Here is a 20,974-nt window from a genome sequence, read left to right on the forward strand (position 1 = left end):
AATAGTAAAAAAAACCTTTTTTTTTACCACATATGTGTATGTTAGCTTGTACCCGTAGTATGGCCCAGAAACAACAGTGCACAATTTGCTGACACTGATACTAATTTAAAAATTAAAAATAAAAAAAAATACTGACCCTTGACCTTTGAGCCTGATCTTGACCTTTGACCTCGATCAAAACACTTTCCCTGGCACTGACCTAGATCAAACGTTGATCTATGTATTTTTATTTATTTTAATTATTATTTTTATTTATTCTTTTACAAACACTTTTTTTTTTCTCTGAAAGGACAGAGAGAGATAAAGTGTATTTCTCTCCTCCATTCAGACAGAGAAAACAAGGGGGGACGGGCTTCTCAGTGACTGATCACTGTGATATCAAATCAGGGGCTTTCACAGCGATAATGTGACTCGGAATCGGGTGTTCCGGGTCCCGATTGTCAGAACGGGAACCAGGCCTCTCACTGAGACCCCGGTCTTTGTGCTGGGAGTGCACCATGCAGCGCGCTCCCAGCAAGACAGGTACACACATTAGTGGCCCCACAAAAAAAAGCTCAGTCCAGTGGGCCGCTAATTTGTGTACACTCGGCTCCAAGGGGTTATTATACAGCAGTAAAAAAATATTTATCTTTTGTTGTTAAAGAGTAACCCTATAGGCTCCAGTTCAGTGACTTTGCCTAGGCTGGGATGATGCCATCAGTATGCTGAAGGCAAGAGGAAGCATTTCTTCAATTTCCTCTCCCCAGTGATTAGACGGCAACATTGTACATTTGTAAAAATTCACAACAAAAAGAGGCAGCAGTAGGGGCTCATCTGAACAGGCAGGTAACAGTGTATTTTTAAGGTTCAGGTACTCACTGAAGCATATCATTGGAGTCTGTTTGTCATATTTATTCCCTAATAAAGCTGCTTTTCTGCAAGATGTTTCAATAGACTAATTCGGATGAATTCTAACATTTCTCTTAGGGCTCATGTACACTGCAGCTGCTAAACTGAAGTTTAGGAGCAGTTGTGCATTTTATTCAGCAGCTCCTGAACTCTCCTTTATGTTTTCCTATGTGTCCATGCACACATAATTGTTTATAGTAGTTTACAGGCAGTTGAGGTTACAGACATTTTTTTGAAAGCACAAAAAGAGTAGAGTTTACTGGCGTTTCAAATGCCAAACACTTGTAACCGTGTGTAAACGAGTTTATGCACGTTTGTGTTTAGATGCGTTTTTGGGCTGGTCCATATCCAGATGCTGTCCAGAGCCTTTTTTCTTCATCAAATATGCATGCACAGCATTTTCCATGTATTCAAATGGACCCAGTATACCAGCGCAGTCAGTTCCAGGTTTCACGTGAAGGAAAAAAATGGTAGAACGTGCCGCATTATGCTCATGATGAAATCCATAGTGAATACAACCAGAAAAGACAGGTAATCGCAACACATACTACTCTCTCTGCTTCTGCTCTCTCTATTTCTCACAAAATGTCTGAAATAGTTAATTATTTACTATTTTTCAGTGCATTCTGGGCATTTGGGAGGGTCTTCTGAGGTTATCTTTTAAAAAACGCAAATGCAGCTAAACATGGTAGGTAAACGCGGCTAAACTGATGTTTTTAATCTACGTCTACTTGCAGTCAGTTTCCAGCAGTCAGAATAGTTTTTCAAACGCCCCGTATACATGAGCCCTTATACATGTAAAATTTGTATTTTTGTTGCTAGAAAACTACTTAGAACCCCGAAACATTATATATTTTTTTTAAGCAGAGGCCCTGGAAAATGGTGGTTGTTGCACTTTTTTTACGTCAAACAATATTTGCGCAGCAGTTTGTCAAACAAATTTGCAGGAAAAAATACAATTAAATGAATTTTAGTGCACACAAACACAATATAATACCCATTGTTTTGGTAAAACACAAAAGACGATGTTACACCACGTAAATAGATACCTAACATGTCACGCTTTGAAATTGAGTATGCTGATGGAACGGCACCAAACTACGGTACCTAAAAATCTTCATAGGCAATGCTTTAAAAGCCTTTGCAAGTTACCAGTTTAGAGTTACACAGGAGGTCTGGCACTGGATTTATTGCTCTGATGCTGATGTTTGCGATGAAACCTTACGTTTGTTGAGATTGCAGTTTACATATTCGTGTGGGACCTACATGCGCATTTGTGTGTGGAAACTGGGGTGCTTTAAAGGTGTTTTTTATTATTATTAATTTTATTAAAAATTTTTTTACATTGTACCTTTTAATTTTTTTTATTGACCAACATCCTTTATGATAGCATGACCTATGACAGGTCCTCTTTATGGAGAGATCTGAGGTCTATTAGACCCCAGATGTTGCCTCTGGCTGAATAGCCGCTTGGATCACTTTTACCTTGCGCAGAATTGCTGGCCATCATTGCTGCAGCAGCTTTCACCCGTATCCTGAAGACGTATATAAGCATTCAGCGGACAGGAAGTGGTTAATTAGACTAGAAATTAATTGGAACTCTTTTAGGGATTTTAATACCTAGGCTGTTGTTATAATAAATAAGGAGCATCTAATGCTCAGACCCCAGTACCAAATACCTTCATAGACCAGAAACTGGTAAAGGGATGCTCCCACTTCATTATTCAGATGATCATGTTGGCTAGAATGGTACAAAGCAGTAATTTTTTTGACCATAGATAGCAGTACTTCAGTGCATTTGTGGGAATCATATAACACTCGCAACCAGTCAGCTATGGCCATCGAGCGCTAAGTATACAGAGGATAATCATATGAGGAGCTGCTTTAGGCAAAAATACAGTGATATTGATGGTTAATATATACTAACCAGCCACTTTATTATGTACACCTTGCTTGTACTGGGTTGGACCCCTTTTGCCTTCAGAACTACCTTAAAGCTTTGTGGCAGAGCTGGTATTCTGTATAGCTTATTATTGTTATCATACAGGATTGTGGTGCACCGAAATGAAAATGCTGGTGCTGAAACTGATACCGAAAATTCAGAATGCATGTGGCCGAAAACTGAACCGAAATGTCTGTGTATGACGGGGTGGGAGGGAAATCCAATTCTGCCGCTCACTGGATATTTTCTCTTTTTCGGATCATTCTCTGCAAACCATAGAGATGGTTGTGCTTGAAAATCCCAGTAGAGCAGCAGTTATGAAATATTCAGACCAGCCTGTCTGGCACCAACAACTATGCCACATTCAAAGTCACTTAAATCCCCTTTCTTACCCAATCTGGTGCTCTATTTGAGCTTCACCAAGTCATCTTCACCACTTCTAGATGCCTAAATGCTTTGAGTTGCTGCCATGTGATTGGCTGATTAGCAATTTGTGTTACCAAGCAATTGAACAGGTGTCCCTAATAAAGTGGCTGGAGAGTGTATATCTTCATTCATTGTGTATTACTACTGGCTGCATGAAGGGAAAGGTACAGAAAAGGTTAAACCAAGCCCTCTCAAAATGGAACAAACTTACCTGGGAGCTTTAGCCATGCAGGTGGTGTTGTGGTATATCAGCCTTTGAACTGCTAAAACCTACTTGTTGATGTAAACCAAGTGTCCGTTTGAAAGTGCTTTATCCAGTTCTGGACTCTGGGCATGCAACACATTGACATGCACAGGGCATTTGTAGCATACCCTGTCCTTGTGCCCCACTGCTGCTTCCCCACCTCACTCTTTTTGACAATTCTACACTATCAAACATTGCTCTGTTAATACGCCAGCTGTAAATGAATTTTCAGACTCCAGAGAGAGAGACACAAAGTAGCATTGTTATTTTGGGGTTGATTTACTAAACCGGTAGAGTGCAAAATCTGGTGCATCTCTGCATAGAAACCAATCAGCTTCCAGGTTTTATTGTCAAAGCTTAATTGAACAAGCTGAGGTTAGAAGCTGATTGGATACCATTAACAGCTGCACCAGACTCTGAGTGCTCCATTTTTATGAAATCTACCCCGTTGTGTCTATTCTATTACATTCATCTGCAGATCAAGAGTATGTGCTATGACCTGCATATCATGTCAGATTAAACAACTAGACAAGTGAAAAAAAAGTGTTTTTTTAATTATTTATTTTATATTGTTTCAAAATAACTCCTTATTAACTCCTAATTTACCCTAATCAGCCCTATTTTTTCCTAAGCATTAACATTATTTATTTTCTTTTAGTGTCATTAACAGATCAAAATGTAAAAAAAAAAAAAACACCCTTCATTTCATTTATCAATGCAATGCTTTGTACCACAATCATAATTTAAAATTGGAAACAACATAAACTATAGTATGATATTTATACTTTTTTTTAGCTGTGTCGATGGTTTGAAATACTTCGCGCACTAGTGATCTAAACATTTAATACATTTATTCCTTAAAACTTTTACAAGCTTTTTTTTTTCTTTACTCACTGCAGTGTGTCAATTTGAGTGACTCTTAAAATAGTTTGTCTAATTTTTGCTCTCTTCTTTCTTTGTCGTCCTTTAGGTATTAAAGAAGGAGACAGTGCCGTGGGGTGGAGCTGTTGCTATTGTACAGTCCTATGTAACACATAAATCAGGTATGGTCCTTATTATTATTACTGACAACGATGCAGTCATACACTTGTGGAATTTTCTCTCTGTATTGTTAGCTGCCTTTAACTTTGATACATATATTGATGAGTGTGAAAGGGAGACATCTGTAAAGTGTGTTAGTGTGGCACTGGGTCGGATACTGGCAGATGAAAGAGAAGAGAATTTTTTTTCTCTGGTATAAAACATGAAGTGTACCATAGGAGACTGCAGGTTCATAGTGCATGGGTCACCTTTACCACATAACCTTGGCACCACAAGTCTAACATAGCTAAGAGAGGGCCCCTCAGATTTTGTGTAGTTGCTTAGCAGAACAATAAAAAATTCCAGCTCAAGTCTGCTTAAAGCTGTATTCCAGCCTTACCTTCAGTTTTGCAACAGTTATGCAGGCTCCTCTCCTGTACTGAAACTGCTTACTATGATTTCATTGCACACTGAGAACTACCCACAATTTGCGTTGGAATCTGCAGCAAGTCAGATAGAGCCTGCCTCATTTTCTGGCTGGAGGAATTTCAGCATCATATAGCTCTTTCTTCTTCAGCCTGACTGTCCCTGGCTCTCTCCTTTCATTCATTTAAATTTACTTTCGATCATGGGGGTTCAGCATCACAAGTGGACATTACCTAGGAAAGTCTGCAGGAAACTATGTACAGCCCCTCCCACCAGCTATGATCTGCCTGCACTTTATAGAGAAGCAAAGAGACCCAGTAATGCCATATTTGTGTCTAAAATGAGGTAATGAAAAGGGAAAGATTTTGTTTAACTTTCTTATTAGCGTATTGATGAAGGGGGAGCGGGGGAGAATGAACCAGGGGAGGCAAAATATAGGCAGGCCCCCGGTATCCCAGTATGTGTCAGCACCAAATGCAACAAACCAAAACTGGAAGCCACCCAAATCAGTTTACTATCAGTAGCAAGGGAAAGTTGCAAGATGGTGGGGCAACAATACAATATAATGCAGACACACAATGTGAGTCTTCAACTGCCTAACTGGGCACCTCTGTCTGAGTCGGGTCTTCTGGTGTGCTGCTTCTACTTTAAGGAACGTGGGGCCATCTTTAGCCACTTGCCTTCTGTACACTTCTACCCCCTTCCTGCCCAGGCCAATTTTCATCTTTCAGCGCTGTCACACTTTGAATGTCAATTTGACAATTGCACGGTCATGCAACGCTGCACCCAAACAATATTTTTGTCTTTTTTTTTTTTTTAGAAATATATAATTTCTTTTGGTGGTATTTAATCACCATTGGATTTTTTATTTTTTGCTAAACAAACTAAAAAAGACTGAAAATTTTGAAAAAAAAAGTTTTTTCTTAGTTTCTGTTATAAATTTTTTAAAATAAGTAATTTTTCACCTTCACTGATTTGCGCTAATGAGGTGGCACTGATGAGGAGGCACTGGTAGGTGGCACTGATTGGCATTGACAGGTATCACTTGTGGGCATTGACAGGCATCACTGATGGGCACTGAAAGGCATCAATCATATATGGCACTGATAGGTGGCACTGATGGGCACTGTTAGGCGGCACTGATTGGAACTGTTAGGCGGCACTGACGGGCACTGATAGGTGGCACTGACGGGCACTGATTGGCAGCACTGATAAGCAGAACTGACTGGCACTGAAAGGCAGCTCTGATGGGCACTGATATGTGGCATTGATGTGCACTGGTAGGCACTGATATGTAGCATTTATGTGCACTGGTATGTGGCATTGATGGGCACTGACAGGTGGCATTGATGGGCACTGACAGGTAAAACTGATGAGGCTACACTGATCATCAGTGCCCTGATGATCAGTGTAGATGTCCCCTCTGAGGAATGCTGCTTACCGGCTCTCTTCTCCTAACGCGCTGTCAGCTGCCAATAACAGGCATTTCCTTGTTTACATGCGATCAGCTGTGATTGAACACATCTGATCACATGACAGAGAAGACGTCATTGGCTCTTTACTGTGATTGGTGATCAGCTGTGTCCCAAGGACACACCTCACCACTGATTGCTGCACCCCCCCGGGGGGGCGCATGCGCAGTTAGAGTGGGAGGACATCATATGACGTCCTCACAGAACGAGAGAACCGCCACAAGTCCGTCATTTCCTTATATGGCAGGCAGGAGGCGGTTAAGCTAATCCTGCTCTCAATGTATTTATTACTATAGATATGTCCCAGGTTGGACTTCAGATAATTTAGTGTTCGGGATTGCACTTTGCAGAGGTGTCTTGGTGCTGCAGCAAGGCTTCACATGTATTTGCAAATGCATGCAAGGAAAAAGCTCAGAATTTAAATGTTAGATTGCACATAATTGACTAGCTGGGGATTCAGTATTTTGCCCCAACCACATGTCTCTTTCATTTAATAGTTGTAAATTGATCTGGTTGGAGTGGTTGCCATTTTTTGGTCTGTTTCTTGGATAAAACATGGTGGGGTTGATTTACTAAAACTGGAGAGTGCAAAATCTGGTGCAGCTGTGAATGGTAGCCAATCAGTTACCATGTCAATCAGACCACTTCACTACAAGTCATTAGACCTGCAATGGTCCTTCTTGGAAAACTAGGGAGTACAATCGCACTGAATTTTTTTTCTTTCAGAGGGGCTGAACGCATTATGGAGCAAACTTCCTCAGCCCTTTAAGACTGCAATCACATTGTCTGTTTTTAGGCTAATCTGTTTCCTAATAAGATCAATGGAAATACATAAATTCTTGTGATGCAACGCACTTTGCGTTGTATGTCAATGTACATGAAAATAAACATCGATACATGGTGACATGCATTTTGATCCCTTATTGTGCATTACAATTTGTTGACTTATTTCTATTGCATATACTGTAAAAGCCTAAGTATAGGTCAAAGTTGAGGTCAGGGTTCTGGGCAGGCCACTCAAGTTCACGCTAAACACACCCCACACTAAACTCATCAAAACATGACTTTATGGAGCTGACTGTTCACTGGGCCACATTCATGCTGGAACAGCAAACTGTTGAAAATGCACGATTGTTTAAATTTGTCTTTGTATGCTGTAGCATTAACAGTACCTTTCACTAACAACACCTGTCATTTAGAGGGGTGTCCATATGCACTGCTCAAAAAAATTAAAGGAACACTTTAAAAACACATCAGATGTCAATGGGGAAAAATATCATACTGGATATCTATACTGATATGGACTGGGTAATGTGTTTGGAACGTAAGGATGCCCCATCGTTTGATTTTCGGGGTGTCTGAATTCAGTCCTCTGTAGGTTGATAATTTTCATTTCCATCAAAGTGAAAAAATGATGCAGCAGGCTAGTCCATTTTTCTGAAATTCCATTGCAGCAACTCAAAATGGTACTCAGTAGTTTGTATGGCCCCCACATGCTTGTATGCATGCCTGACAACGTCGGAGCATACTCCTAATGAGACGACGGATGGTGTCTTGGGGTATTTCCTCCCAGATCTGGACCAGTGCATGACTGAGCTCCTGGACAGTGTAAGGTGCAACCTGGCGGCGTCGGATGGACCAAAACATGATATCCCAGAGGTGTTCTATTGGATTTAGGTCAGGCAAGCGTGGGGGCCATACAATGGTATCAATTCCTTTATCCTCCAGGAATTGCCTGCATACTCTCGCCACATGAGGCTGGACGTTGTCGTGCACCAGGAGGAACCCAGGACCCACTGCACCAGTGTAGGGTCTGACAGTGGGTCCAAGGATGTCATCCCGATACCTAATGGCAGTCAGGATGCCGTTGTCTAGCCTGTAGAGCTCTGTGCGTCCCTCCATGGATATGGCTCCCCAAACCATAACTGACCCACCACCAAAATGGTCATGCTGAATGATGTTACAGACAGCATAGCATTCTCCATGGCTTCTCCAGACCCTTTCACGTCTGTTACGTGCTCAGGGTGATCTTAAAAGTACAGGGCACCAGTGGCGGACCTGACAATTCTGGCGTTCAATGGCAAATGCCAATTGAGCTCTATGGTGCCGAGCAGTGAGCACAGGGCTTACTAGAGGATGTCAGGCCCTCAGGCTACCCTTATGAAGTCTGTTTCTGATTGTTTGGTCAGAGGCATTCGCACTATTGGCCTGCTGGATGTCATTTTGTAGGGCCCTGGCAATGCTCATCCTGTTCCTCCTTGCACAAAGGTCCTGCTGATGGGTTAAGGACCTTCTACCCTGTCCAGCTCTCCTAGAGTAACTGCCTGTCTCCTGGAATCTCCTTCATGTTCTTGAGACTGTGTTGAGAGACACAGCTAACCTGGCAATGGTACATATTGATGTGCCATCCTGGAGGAGTTGGACTGCCTGTGCAAGCCAAATGCAAAACTATTGAAAAACAGTCAGAAAAGATCAGTAGGGAAAAAAATGTTAGTGGCTGCCACCTGTAAAACCATTCCTGTTTTGGGGGTCGTCTCATTGTTGCCCATCTAGTGCACCAAAGCAGCTGAAACTACTTAACTGCTTCCCGACCTTTCGCCTGCAATGTACCCGTAGGTCGCTGTGGCTGTACTAACACAAGGGGGCTCTCCCACACTGACACTGCTGAAGATCCCGGTGATCATGTGATCACTATGTGTAAAATTTTTTTTTAAGGGTTTCTTTTTTTTTCTAACTACTTGCCACCCACTTACCCACATTTTGCAGGTGAGCATCAGTTCTTGGCAAAACGATGTAATCTTGTTTTGCTTCCCGTTATGGGGTGTGAACGTGCCTGCGCCCCCCCCCCCTCCCGGTCAGTCCAGGGAAAGAAGAGAGAACACGGCACCAAGTAAAAGCACTACATTTTACACACGTTAGATTAGCACATTTAACCCTTTGATCACCCCTATTAACCTTTGATCGCCTCGTCATCCAGCCAGTGCCATTAGTACATTAGTGTCAGTATATAACATTTTTCACTGATCACTGTATTCCTGCCACTATCGACATCAGATAACATCAGGGTCAGTTAGCACCCCTCCCAGCCAGGGTCAGCTAGCGTTTGCCCACACACTATCACATTCACGCTATAGGTCGCTGATTATCGCCAATACTAGTATAGTGTTTGTACGGCTCAATATAAAGATCATGAACAGAACTACACTAGTGCCTCCTTTTTACAGTGTCCCCAAGAACGCAGTGTTAGCAGGATCAGCCCTGTCGCTGCCAGCACTAGCGTTTAGCCCTTCCGTTATTTTGCATGGAAGATTTGTACCAATTGAATGTGGGCCAAAGCAAGTTATACGCACAAAAATACACCACTGCCCACCAAAATTCAGCTCTTACCAGACAATTTGCATGGAAACCGATCACAGTTTCTGAATGCAAAAACTTTTTTGGGCCTAACCCTCAGCATGGGCATTACAGAATAGAATGAATTGCAGTCATGTTGGTCCACAGAGCAGATTCATCGTATGCCCTTGTTCTCTGCTGTTACATATATGGACCAGCAATTTACTGGTACGTCGCTGATCTTTGAGTGGTTATACCGGGATGATGCCTGCAGCTACCGGCATCGTTTTTTTTCAGCTCGCGGTCAGCTTTCATTTAAAAGCAATGCTAGTGGCCTATTAGCTGCTGAATTGTTCTTACGAGCTGCTGCCTTCCACAGTTTTCTTGGGCTCTCTTGTCTCACAGGGGAATCTGAGAATGCAGCTGGCAGATCTGCTGGCTGACTATAGAGCTGATCAGAGACCAGAATGACTCCAATCATCTCTATAGTCTAATAATTCAGAAGCTACAAGCATTTCATCAGTTTAGTTTCACAAGATATAAACAGCGCCATGTGTAAATTGCGAAAGCATCTGATCACACCGATCTTGGTGAGATCAGATAATGTAAGGGCAGAGGAGATATCTAGAATCTAATAGACCCCAAATTTCTCAAAAAAGAATACCTGTCAATGCCTATTACAGTCAGAGGGGATATTTACATTCCCTTTGATAGCAAAAAAACTGATTTGAAAAAAAAAAGAAAGGGACAGTGTAAAAATAATTTTAAAAATCTAAATAATGGGAAAAAAAAGCACCCTTGCCCACCTGCGCTTGCGGTATGTAAACAGCGGTTGCACCATGCATGTGAGGTATCTACGTGAATGTCAGATCGAGAGCAGTAATTCTAGCACTAGACCTCCTGTGTAAATATAAATTGGTGACCTGTAAAGGCTTTTAATGCGTCTCCTATTGATAATAAAAATGTATGTACTTTGTTGCCATTGCACCGGCATGCGCAGTTTTAAAGCATGTCATGTTTGTTATCTATTTACTCGGAGTAACATCATCTTTTATATGTTATCAAACAATAGGGCAATATATTGTGTTTTTAGGCATTAAAATTCTAAAAAGTGTATTTTTCCCAAAAGATTTGCGTTTAAAAAAATCGGTGTACAAACTGTGGGACGTAAAAAAGTTCAATACCCACCGTTTTATTCTCTAGGGCCTCTGCTTTAAAAAAATATATAATGTTTGGGGGTTCAAAGTAATTTTTTAGCAAAAAAAACTTTTTTTCATGTGAACAAAAAGTGTCAGAAAAGGCTTGGTCTTCAAGACTGGGTGATGTGTGGCATAGGCTTCTAATGTTGACCCTGAAATGTCAGGATAGTAGAAGCAACCCCTCCAAATGACCCCTTTTTGGAAAGTAGACACTCCAAGGTATTTGCTAAGAGGTATGGTGAGTGTTTTACAGATCTCATTTGTTGCCACATGTTTTTGGAAAATGAAGAAAGAAAACAAAAATGTATTTTTTCTTTTTTTATTTCTCAAAACCCTCAGACAAAAATTATATCTGTAAAACACTCACCATGCCTCTTATCAAATTCCTTGGGGTGTCTACTTTCCAAAAAGGGATCATTTGGGGGGTGTTTGTACTATCCTGGCATTTTAGAACCTCCGAATCTGTGATAGTGGGGAAGTGATATGAGCGAATATGCCCTTTGAAAGCCTGGAGGCGGTATATGTGTATTTTGGGGGCCTGTATGTAGCTAGGCTGCCAAAAAGTCTCTCACATGTGGTATCCCCATACTCAGGAGATGTAGAATAATGCGTTTTGGGGTGTTATTCCACATATACCCATGGCATGCATGAGCAATATATCATTAAAGTGACCACTTTGTGTAAAAAAATTTTTTTAAAAATTGTCATTTTCAGACAATTTGTGGCAAAAAATAAAATGTTCCATGGACTCAAGATGCCTCTCTGCAAAATCCTTGGGATGTCTTCTTTCAAAAAAGGGGTCATTTTGGGGGTTTGTACTGCCCCGGGATTTTAGCACCTCAAGAAATGTGATAGGCAGTCAGAAAACAAAAGCTACATAAATTCCAATATATACCATAGTTTGTAGACGCTATAACTTTTACACAATTAATATGCATGCATTGAGATTTTTTTTACCAAAGATATGTAGCAGAATACATTTTGGCCTAAATTTATAACTAACTTTGAGTTTATTGGATATTTTTTTATAACCAAAAGTGAAAAATATTGTTTTTTATTAAACTTTTCGGTCTTTTTTTGTTTATAGTGCAAAAAGTAAAAACCGCAGAGGTGATCAAATACCACCAAAAGAAAGCTCTATTTGTGTGAAAAAAATTTATACATTTTGTTTGGGTACAGCATTGCACGACCGCACAATTATCAGTTGAAATAGCGCAGTGCCGAACAGCAAACAATGGCCTGGTCATGAAGGGGGGGTAAATCTTCTGGAGGGCAAGTGGTTAACAATCCCCTCTGCTACTTAACTGACCAGACCAATATCCCAAGAGTTTCATTGACTTGATGCTATATACTGACTTAAAAGTGTTCCTTTTTTTGAGCAGTGTCTCTTTGGCCGTAGAGTAGATGAAATGGTCAGGTGTCCACAAACTTTTGGCCATATTGTGTCTGTGCATTGGAACTAGCAGAAAACCCAAGGTTTCTATATTTGACACAGCTTTTTCATACTGCCACTCAGACATATGTGTCTAAAATTATTTGGAAGCATTGCCACAGTGCATATATACTTCTGTTCTTTCTTTTGCCTCTTGCATCTATTGCTGATCTCCTTTGCAGCACAATCAAACTGTCTTTGTGGCAGACAGCTGACTCTCTGTGTTCTTTTTCAGTGAAAGAAGAGGAAAAGAGAAAGTTATTGAAGAAAGGCAATGAGTTGAAGAATGAACAGAGACAGCTAGAAGATCAAGAGAGACTTCTGAGAGAAGCTATAAAGGTAATGTTTTTAATCGTGTGGAAATCTTGATTGAGTCCTCTGACCTTATTGTACTTTATTTTATGTTTATTTGACACATTTATATAGTGCCGGCAATTATTCTACAGCACTACAGAGAACAGTGAACCAATCACATCTGCCACTGCCACCAGAAAGAGCTTAAAATGTTATGCATTACCATGGTCTCCTACACCCTGTTACAGTCATGCATATATACAACAAGGCAACTGGGAGAAAGCCATTTTAAATATTTCTAAAGCACGTTTTTTCGCCTAAACTGAATTGTTAAAAATACTTAGGTTTTTATTGCCATCTGTGTCCCTTTAGGAAAATTTACCCTCTCTATCTGTTGTTTTTTTTTTTTTGTCTATTGTCAGTGGGAAATCCAAAATGGAATTTCTGTTACAACAGAACATGAGAGGAAGACTTTCAATGGGGACACCTTTTTGGTGACAGCTAAAAAGGTGTTCCTCCTCACGTTTACATTTTCTATCACTTAATGTTCTCCAAGACAGAAAGAGAAGTGAAATCTGCTCAAAGGAACACAGACCCAAAAAGTTTGTTTTAAGTACCTGTCCAAAACAAAGAAAAAAGTGTTGGCTTTAGATATTCTTTAACATAGCGCTGCATTGTGGGAGAATGCTAGAGCACCCAGAGAAAACCCAAACAGGGAAGCAATTCATGGACTCCGTGCAGATTGTGTGTTTGGAATCGAATGCAGACCATGAGCACTGCATAAATGCTTACAGCCTAGCCCCACCTATTCCTATTTTTGGTGACTTTTAGTTTATTTATTTATTTCTGTTAGTAAAGTAAAGATCTTTAAGTAACTGTATAAGCATTTAAACGGGGACATCCATGACACAGGAGTCCCGGAGCACTGTGGGGTTCTTCACCTAGATGTAACCTGAGAAAAAATGTTCTTTAGTCCTAAAAATATTAAAATACCCCTTTGCCATTTTACAAATATATACACAAACACAGTATTATAAAAGGCATGAATGACACTTGTTAGTGCCATCTTTATTGCACCAAAAGCTGCTGCTATAATTTTCGGCACCCAGCACTTCTAGGTGTGTCTGATGCCTGTGTCTCTCTGCTGCCTGGAAGTGTTGAATGCTGAAGATTATAATAGTGGCTTAATTTCTGCAAATCAAATATTGTATGATACAGGGGTGGTGTTTCTTTAAGTGAAATATGTGCACAAATACTGTCCAGTACCATTAGGGGTCATGCTAATCACAGGACATGTTACTTTGGAGCAGTAAGTTAGCAGTTAGCACTCTTGCTTCTAAGCTGTAGGTTACAACAACCTAACAGTCCTAACAGTAACATGGAGTTTGTATATATTTCCTGTGTTTGTTTGCTTCCATCTTCACAGGCTATTTAGTAGGTGAGTATATCTGTATTTATAGAGATTTTGCCTGCAGTATGACTGGTTACCAAGTTTAAAATGGCAGACACTTAGCAACCTTTGATGCTTTTTCCATGCAACATTTTCACATTTGACTGGGTGTACACTGAGAATTAAACTGCTTATTCGGAGCAGTGTTAACAGCACACTTCCTGAATACAGAGCACTGCACATTCAGTTATCACATACCGGTCCAATCTGCACGTATTCATTCATACACTTTTCTTATCCGGTTTTTAACAATAAGCAACATATTGTATTTTCTCCCTGTCACAGAAATGCTTAGAGCTGAAGAATAGCTTGCTGGCACAGCAGAGAGGAACTCAGTCATCACTGGAACGCCTCAAAAGTCTCATTAGACTGATACAAAACGAACAGATGCTTCAGGTTACTATGACAACCACGACCACCTCCTCCTCCTCATCCTTGCTAACTGTCCCCTGGATCAAACCCTCCACCGCCACCCCTGCTTTACACAAAGGCCTGCAGCAGCCTCAGACCAACAATTGACACAGCCAGATGGAACAATAACTTTAAGCAAATTTTGCCAAGAAGGAATACACGAGAATAAAAAAATGAAAGGACTGCTTGTCATTTTGTACTCTACAAGTACACGCTCATCAACAGAACTCGCAAACGCATTAACGTGGGTTGTGACAGCGGCAATAGCGAAGAGACCAGGGCGTGCTACACTACATGCCAACACCTTCAGTGCTTATGAGTTTCTTCATTTTACTTTTTGGCCTTAATTACTTATGGATCATTAAAAAAAAACAGCAGACAAGAAAAACAAAGCAAAAAAGGGCCAAACTAAAGCAAGAGGCATGGGGAAAGTTGGGTCTTGCTTAAATCAATTCAGCTTTTGTTCATGTGTCAAAAGGCTGAAATATGATAGTACGAATGGGGCTTCAGGACTGTATTTTGGGATTTATGGATAAGATAATGGAAAAATTAAGAGTTGTTTTTCTTTCGGACTCCTAATAGCCCTTTGAAGTGAAAATTGCCACACGTATTCAGGTTCATTGTCTAAAGGGGCTTCTTTTTTTAAAGAAAAATAAGGGGTAATGTTAGGAACTACTCAGAGCCTTCAAACAAAAAAAGATATGATTTTTTCCAGTATTATTACAGCTGATATATTAAGAGAAAACTGTATAAACTTAGCGTTTCTAGTGGGATATCGAAGTATTTTCATGCCGATGCTTGTGTATACGCTCGACTATTTATCGAAGTACGACTGTACAATTCCTTAACTTCATTAAGGTCCTTTATACTTATTTTGCTATCGATGTCTGTCATGCAGCTTTTTGTTCTCTCATTTCCTTCTTTGAAAGATATAATATTGACAAAGTGAGTAACTTTGCTAGAGCGACTTATTTTACATTTTGGTAAAGAAGAATTTTTTGCTCTTTTTTATTTTTTAAACATATATTTTTATTTCTCTCGTTTTTTTCTTTCTTTTGCCAGCACAGACAATATGCCAAAAAAAACCTTAACCTTTTTTGTACTGCATTTTTATTGTAAAATATGTAATGTGAATGGAACAATATGCGTTTTTATTTTAAGCTGCAGAAGATTCTGCTTTATGGTACAGGAGATTTAAAGAAAAACTGCCTCAAGTGGAGTTTTACATATCTGATATAGCATTTTGTTTTGAATTATAGTTTTTTTTTTTAAGTTTTTGATTATTAGAGAAAGGGAATTGTGAGGGCAGGGGAGTCGGTCACATTATTTTTAAAGGTACGAATTCTAAAACGATACATTTTCTGTATATTCATTAGCTAGTCTTCCTGATGCAACAGTGGTCAGCCAAGCCTAGCACCACATTAGGCCACAGGATTGTCAGTGGACTCAAAGGGTCACAAGACAATGGATCACCTGCAATTGCAACATACATTTCCTGTTTTCTTGATCATCAAGAAAATTGTTTATTGAAGTCAAGATTCTAAATTAATCAGAACCTTTCAGAAATGTATTTTGTTAAGACCATTTATTTTTACACCTACAGATTTAATCTATGCTGTACTCAAGGATAATTTGTCACTTTTGAAATACTCATTCATCAGTCAGCTTGGTTGAGGTGTTGACATTGTAATTTACTTGCCAAAACTGGTTTCTGAGAACCACCTGACCTGATGTTCAGGGGAGAGCTGAGCCTGTGGTGTCCAGATCAGTACATTCCTCCTGCTCTGCATCATTCTTACTTTTGGCCTCTCATATGTTATTTAGCTGAGCTATTACCTCCTAGGTACATAAACTACTGCTCAGCCTGCCTGCACTTTAACTAGGACTTGAATTGTGAAATTTGTGCCCAAAAAAAGGTGAACCTAGGCCAAAGGACTAGTCAAAAGGTTTGCCCATAGGCTCCATTGTCAGTAGGCTGATCTTTTCCCTACTACTGATTTAGCATGTCTTCTTCTTCTGTGTGATTGTGTGCAGGCAGCCATCTTGGAAGAGGCAGGGCTTTACTTCCTCAAACCTGATGATTGGTAGATGAACATTTAAGTAGCAGGAGAGGTTTAGAAAGCACATATCCACCAGAGTGGATGAAGCAAACCAAGGGAGACCTTTGCTTTGCAGGCCCTTGGGTACAACTTCCTCTCCAGCAAGCAAAACAGCAACATGGTAGTGACATCACCAAATCTTACTCCAAATTTCCTGAGCTTAACAGTCAGAGACAGTAGAGTCTTAGAGCTGGCATTGGAGAAATACAGCTATAAGGCTAATGACACAGACGTGCCTAGGCACAAGAGGCATATTGCTATTTTTCAGGAGATAAAGTAATTTTTTCAGGGAGTTGCTTGTTCACAATTAACATTTCCAAATGTTTACTATAAGATATTTAATCTTCACTTTTTCAGTTCAGGTCCACTTTAGGTCTGCTTTTCTCTACCTTTTTACCCCAATCAAACTAATTTCCAGGACTTTAAAAACCTCTGCTAAAATGTATTACATCTACAGTACAATAGAGTAATCAGTATTTTCTAGAACGATTATAAAAGAGAATAAACATTGTGACATACCTTGAGTATTTGAGACACAGGGTGAATGATTTTTCAACACTATCCTGCTTTACAAAATGTATTTTGTAATAATTACAAACTGAACCAAACAATAATGATGGCTGTAAAAAAGACAAAGTCAATGAAAATTGTAGTGTCCTCAAACACTAGTGGTCAGTGGAGAAGAGTCCCTTACATTAATGTTCGGTGGAAAAGTACCCACTAGAAACTCTTTGGGGAACCCCCCTGGTTGAGAAATCCTTGCATGACGTGATATCGGGAATAAGAAGGAAGCAAAGGAAGAGATTGTAAGAGTTCAAAGAAGAATGATATGGAATAGGGATGTGTCAGAGGGATTTTTTAAATGGACACAGGCAACTATTCATCCAGCTTTCTGGTGGCAGCTCCAAACACAACTGTCACCAACAGTATAAATGTATCACTTGTATGACTGATGAATAAGGCACTTTGAAAGTGATGGATACTTTGTAAAAAAAAAAAATACTAAAAAAGTGTATCTAAGGCCCCCAATGTAAGAATCAGAGAAGGGCCCTTGTCTCCCATTCCTAGTTTCTTTCTCAGTGATATGATCATGGTGTTTATCAGCAATGCCACTGCAGGTAAAATGTATTTTAGACGCATGTCCTTTTAAATATGATGGTGCTGTGCGAGTCCACACAGGGAACAAAGCACAGCAGGATTTAAAGTGTATGTAAAGACAATTTTTTTTCTATCAGACAGGGAACATTTTCCATTCAGAGGGACATACAGTATATTTTGTCAACAAATCTCCCTAGCTAGACACAGACCACAACAACAAAAAAAATAAATCACCTAATGGGGATTTTAACCCTTTCCTTTATCCAAAACTAAAAAAAAAATGTTTTGGCTATACATTAACTTTAAAATAGTCACACATGTTATAATGTGATCTCCATCAGATTTACCAGCAACATGCTGAAGATGATATAAATTGCATAGATTCAGTACATAGGTAATGTAATGACTATAGGAAGACTGTATGAAGATTATATAATCAGATTGTAATATTCATAATGTTTTATCTTTTTGGTAGCAGGATTCTGTGCAACATCATGTCTGAACACTGTACGCATGTAACATTGTGGTAACATTTACATTGGTATGGTGCAAATGCACTCTATTGGCCACTACCACTAGTCAGAGTCAAAATCTACATACCAATATTATGCAAGCAGCAGTGCCTGCTGTGCTGATTTACACACTATTGATGTTTACATGTTGGCCCTTGGTGGGTCATTTATGCGGCACATGCACAGAATTACATCAGCCAGTCATTTATGAATGTCTCAATGCAGTTTTTTCTGCATATGCATGGCCATCACACCAATTCCTTATTCAGGACTGACATGTAAACATAATACTGTGCAATCTGCACCGAAGCACCACTGGCCACACATTGTCAGGATTGACACGTCAGCCCTGGGCAACAGTGCCCAATAGAGTGCAATTGTGCTGTATGACTGTAAATGTTACCACAACTATTTACATGCACACAACATAAATTACAGTCCATACATCTATCCCTGAATGCAGATTTTTTTGTGGACTAATATAGGCAAGTGTGCATGGGTTCATAGAACACAATACAGCTGTGTTCAGATCTTTATAAGTTACAGATCTTAATGCAGAACATTGTATTCATCTGCATGAACCCTAAGGTTGTATTTGATGAGGAAATTTTGAGCCTTTTGTATTACAGCACAGAAGCAGTCTGAAGCAGGGGTCTTCTTATAGTAAGACTTAACTGCCTGCTTTAAGGAGTTTTACAGTTTAAATGTAAGGGGAGCTTGTGCTTTATGCCTTCAAACCCCCAGTCAAACAGCAGGATGCTGCCTTTTCACAACCCATCATAAACATTAGACCATTCAATTAAATGTAGAACTCACCATGAGTGCTAGTATATCTGGCCAGACCTGCTGCCATACCAGTTTTCACCTGCTGTGGCACTGCTCCTAATTCAGCAAAAAACAAATGATCATGGAAGGAAGAGAGGGGCTTCTCAGTGGTCCTATAAGAAAGGGTATCTCATATAACTTTGGAATTAAAGTTGAACACTCCTTTAAGTCTTTGGCTGCCCAGTTTAATCAGTGTTAGAAATCATGTTTTTAGTTAACAGAGCAGTTATGATGGATCAGTTCACTCAAAGATCATATTTGTGTGGGAATTTGCAGGTAAGATTACTTGCTGGCTTTTTAATTCTCTCAAGCAGTCCAGTGCCGAAAACCTGAATTTTATTTCAGACTTTACCCTGTTGTTGTTTAATTCTATGCTACCAACATACAGCGGAAGAAGTGAGTCTGCTTGCTCATCCAAAACATGAAAATAAAACGGGGATATCTGTTGTACAGTCCCCTATTGATTTAAGAAGTCAGTAACTAATTCATAGCAGTGTCCATCCATAATTCAGATATCCGTTTTGGGTGGAATGATATGTACATTTGTACCTGAGGTGTCCTCACTCATCCCAGCAGCATGTTCAACGTGTACGTTTATTTTTTTTACTGTTACTTGACGCTAACATATATGCTTCAAAAACAGCCTGCTTGTGAAAGTATCACTCTGATCTCATATTGAGAGGAAAATTTAACATGACAATACGGCCGCGCAGAGCAGCTCAGTCGCACATCCGCATATCACACAGTTGTGAATGTCTTATGAAATGGGACTTTGGTGGTCAATCAGTAATAACGGGGCCCCCGCCACCATTTTCACAACTCCGGGAGAAACTGTGCAGTACTATACAAATCTATTTTAATACACTTAACAATGGGTTGACCAAGATTTTTATATTCTTTTACTGATGAACAAATAAAAAAACAGACTTGACATAAAGATAAAATAAACACAGTTGTTATACATTGGTTATTTTACACCAATTATGCATTCAGATAATGGCTTGCAATGTAGTTTTTTAGGTTAAAAATTTTTTTTTAAGTTATTTTATTCTTGAATAAAATTTAAAATGTGCAGCTAGAAAATGTGAGGGGAATATATGAAGAAATGTATTGGACTGTTAAAAGTAGTCTTATTTATTTTGTTTTACTTTAAGGGGACAGTCCATTTAGTGTGCATAGAAAAAAAAGTGTTTGTCCTAAATATGCCAATGTAGTTTTACTTATCTATGATGCATTAAAACTTGATTGACAGTTTCTTTGTTGACGGTGTTGAGATGTATGTTAAATTGCTATTGTTTTTCACTGGGGTATCAATGATTTTCTTTAGCTTTTTTTGAAGGTGTTTCATCAAGCTCCCGCCCACTGATCATTGGCCCAGCAATGACTGCTAACTTTCAGGTTTAAATGAACTTTGGTTTGCACCGAACACAAGCTGATTACTAACCAGGAGTATATGAGAACACCACCAGAAAATCTGCTTTAAGTGAGACAAACTCAGACTGAACAGCCTGCATAACTTTTCATTGTAAAACACTTCTGCCCTCTATGTGAGCCCCTTCTTTCCTCAAAGTGCAGTGTCTTTATGCGATCTACATTTCCTGTGTAAGTAATGGAAATATGTACACTAATGAGTGAGAAATCACATCTCTGATCATTGTGTTTATGCATACTAATCTACTAAGAGGACTTTGTTTTGCTTATTCAAATCCTTTAACAGCAATAGAAATCACTTTGGAGAAAAGGTGATGATTCACAAATCTTCCCTCTCTTCTCCTGCTGCCATCTGCAGTAAAAAATGAGGTTCATCCTTGACAGAATCCTGCTTTTGTTAATTACATACACGGTTTTGCCACTGCAGACATTTCAGTGCAATCCAAAAGTGGCCTCTCCTCCAATTCACAAA

The 20,974-nt window shown here is 39.6% G+C and overlaps 1 protein-coding gene across 4 annotated transcripts in view; it reads left to right on the forward strand.

The window, feature by feature from the left end:
- PHF21B (PHD finger protein 21B) overlaps nucleotides 1–20,325 on the forward strand; it is a 192,844-nt gene extending 172,519 nt beyond the window's left edge. For all 4 annotated transcript variants that reach the window (XM_089680777.1, XM_089680780.1, XM_089680778.1 and 1 more), the window contains 3 exons: nucleotides 4,471–4,543; nucleotides 12,618–12,721; nucleotides 14,412–20,325. In XM_089680777.1, coding sequence (XP_089536903.1) covers nucleotides 4,471–4,543; nucleotides 12,618–12,721; nucleotides 14,412–14,645 — 411 coding nt within the window. In that variant the 3' untranslated portion in view covers nucleotides 14,646–20,325. The remainder of the gene's footprint in view (nucleotides 1–4,470; nucleotides 4,544–12,617; nucleotides 12,722–14,411) is intronic.
- The last annotated feature ends 649 nt before the right edge of the window (nucleotides 20,326–20,974 follow it).

The sequence above is a fragment of the Staurois parvus genome, unplaced genomic scaffold (assembly GCF_062004578.1).
Source record: "Staurois parvus isolate SC_StPar_1 unplaced genomic scaffold, SC_StPar_1.0 ptg000249l, whole genome shotgun sequence".
NCBI lineage: Eukaryota > Metazoa > Chordata > Amphibia > Anura > Ranidae > Staurois > Staurois parvus.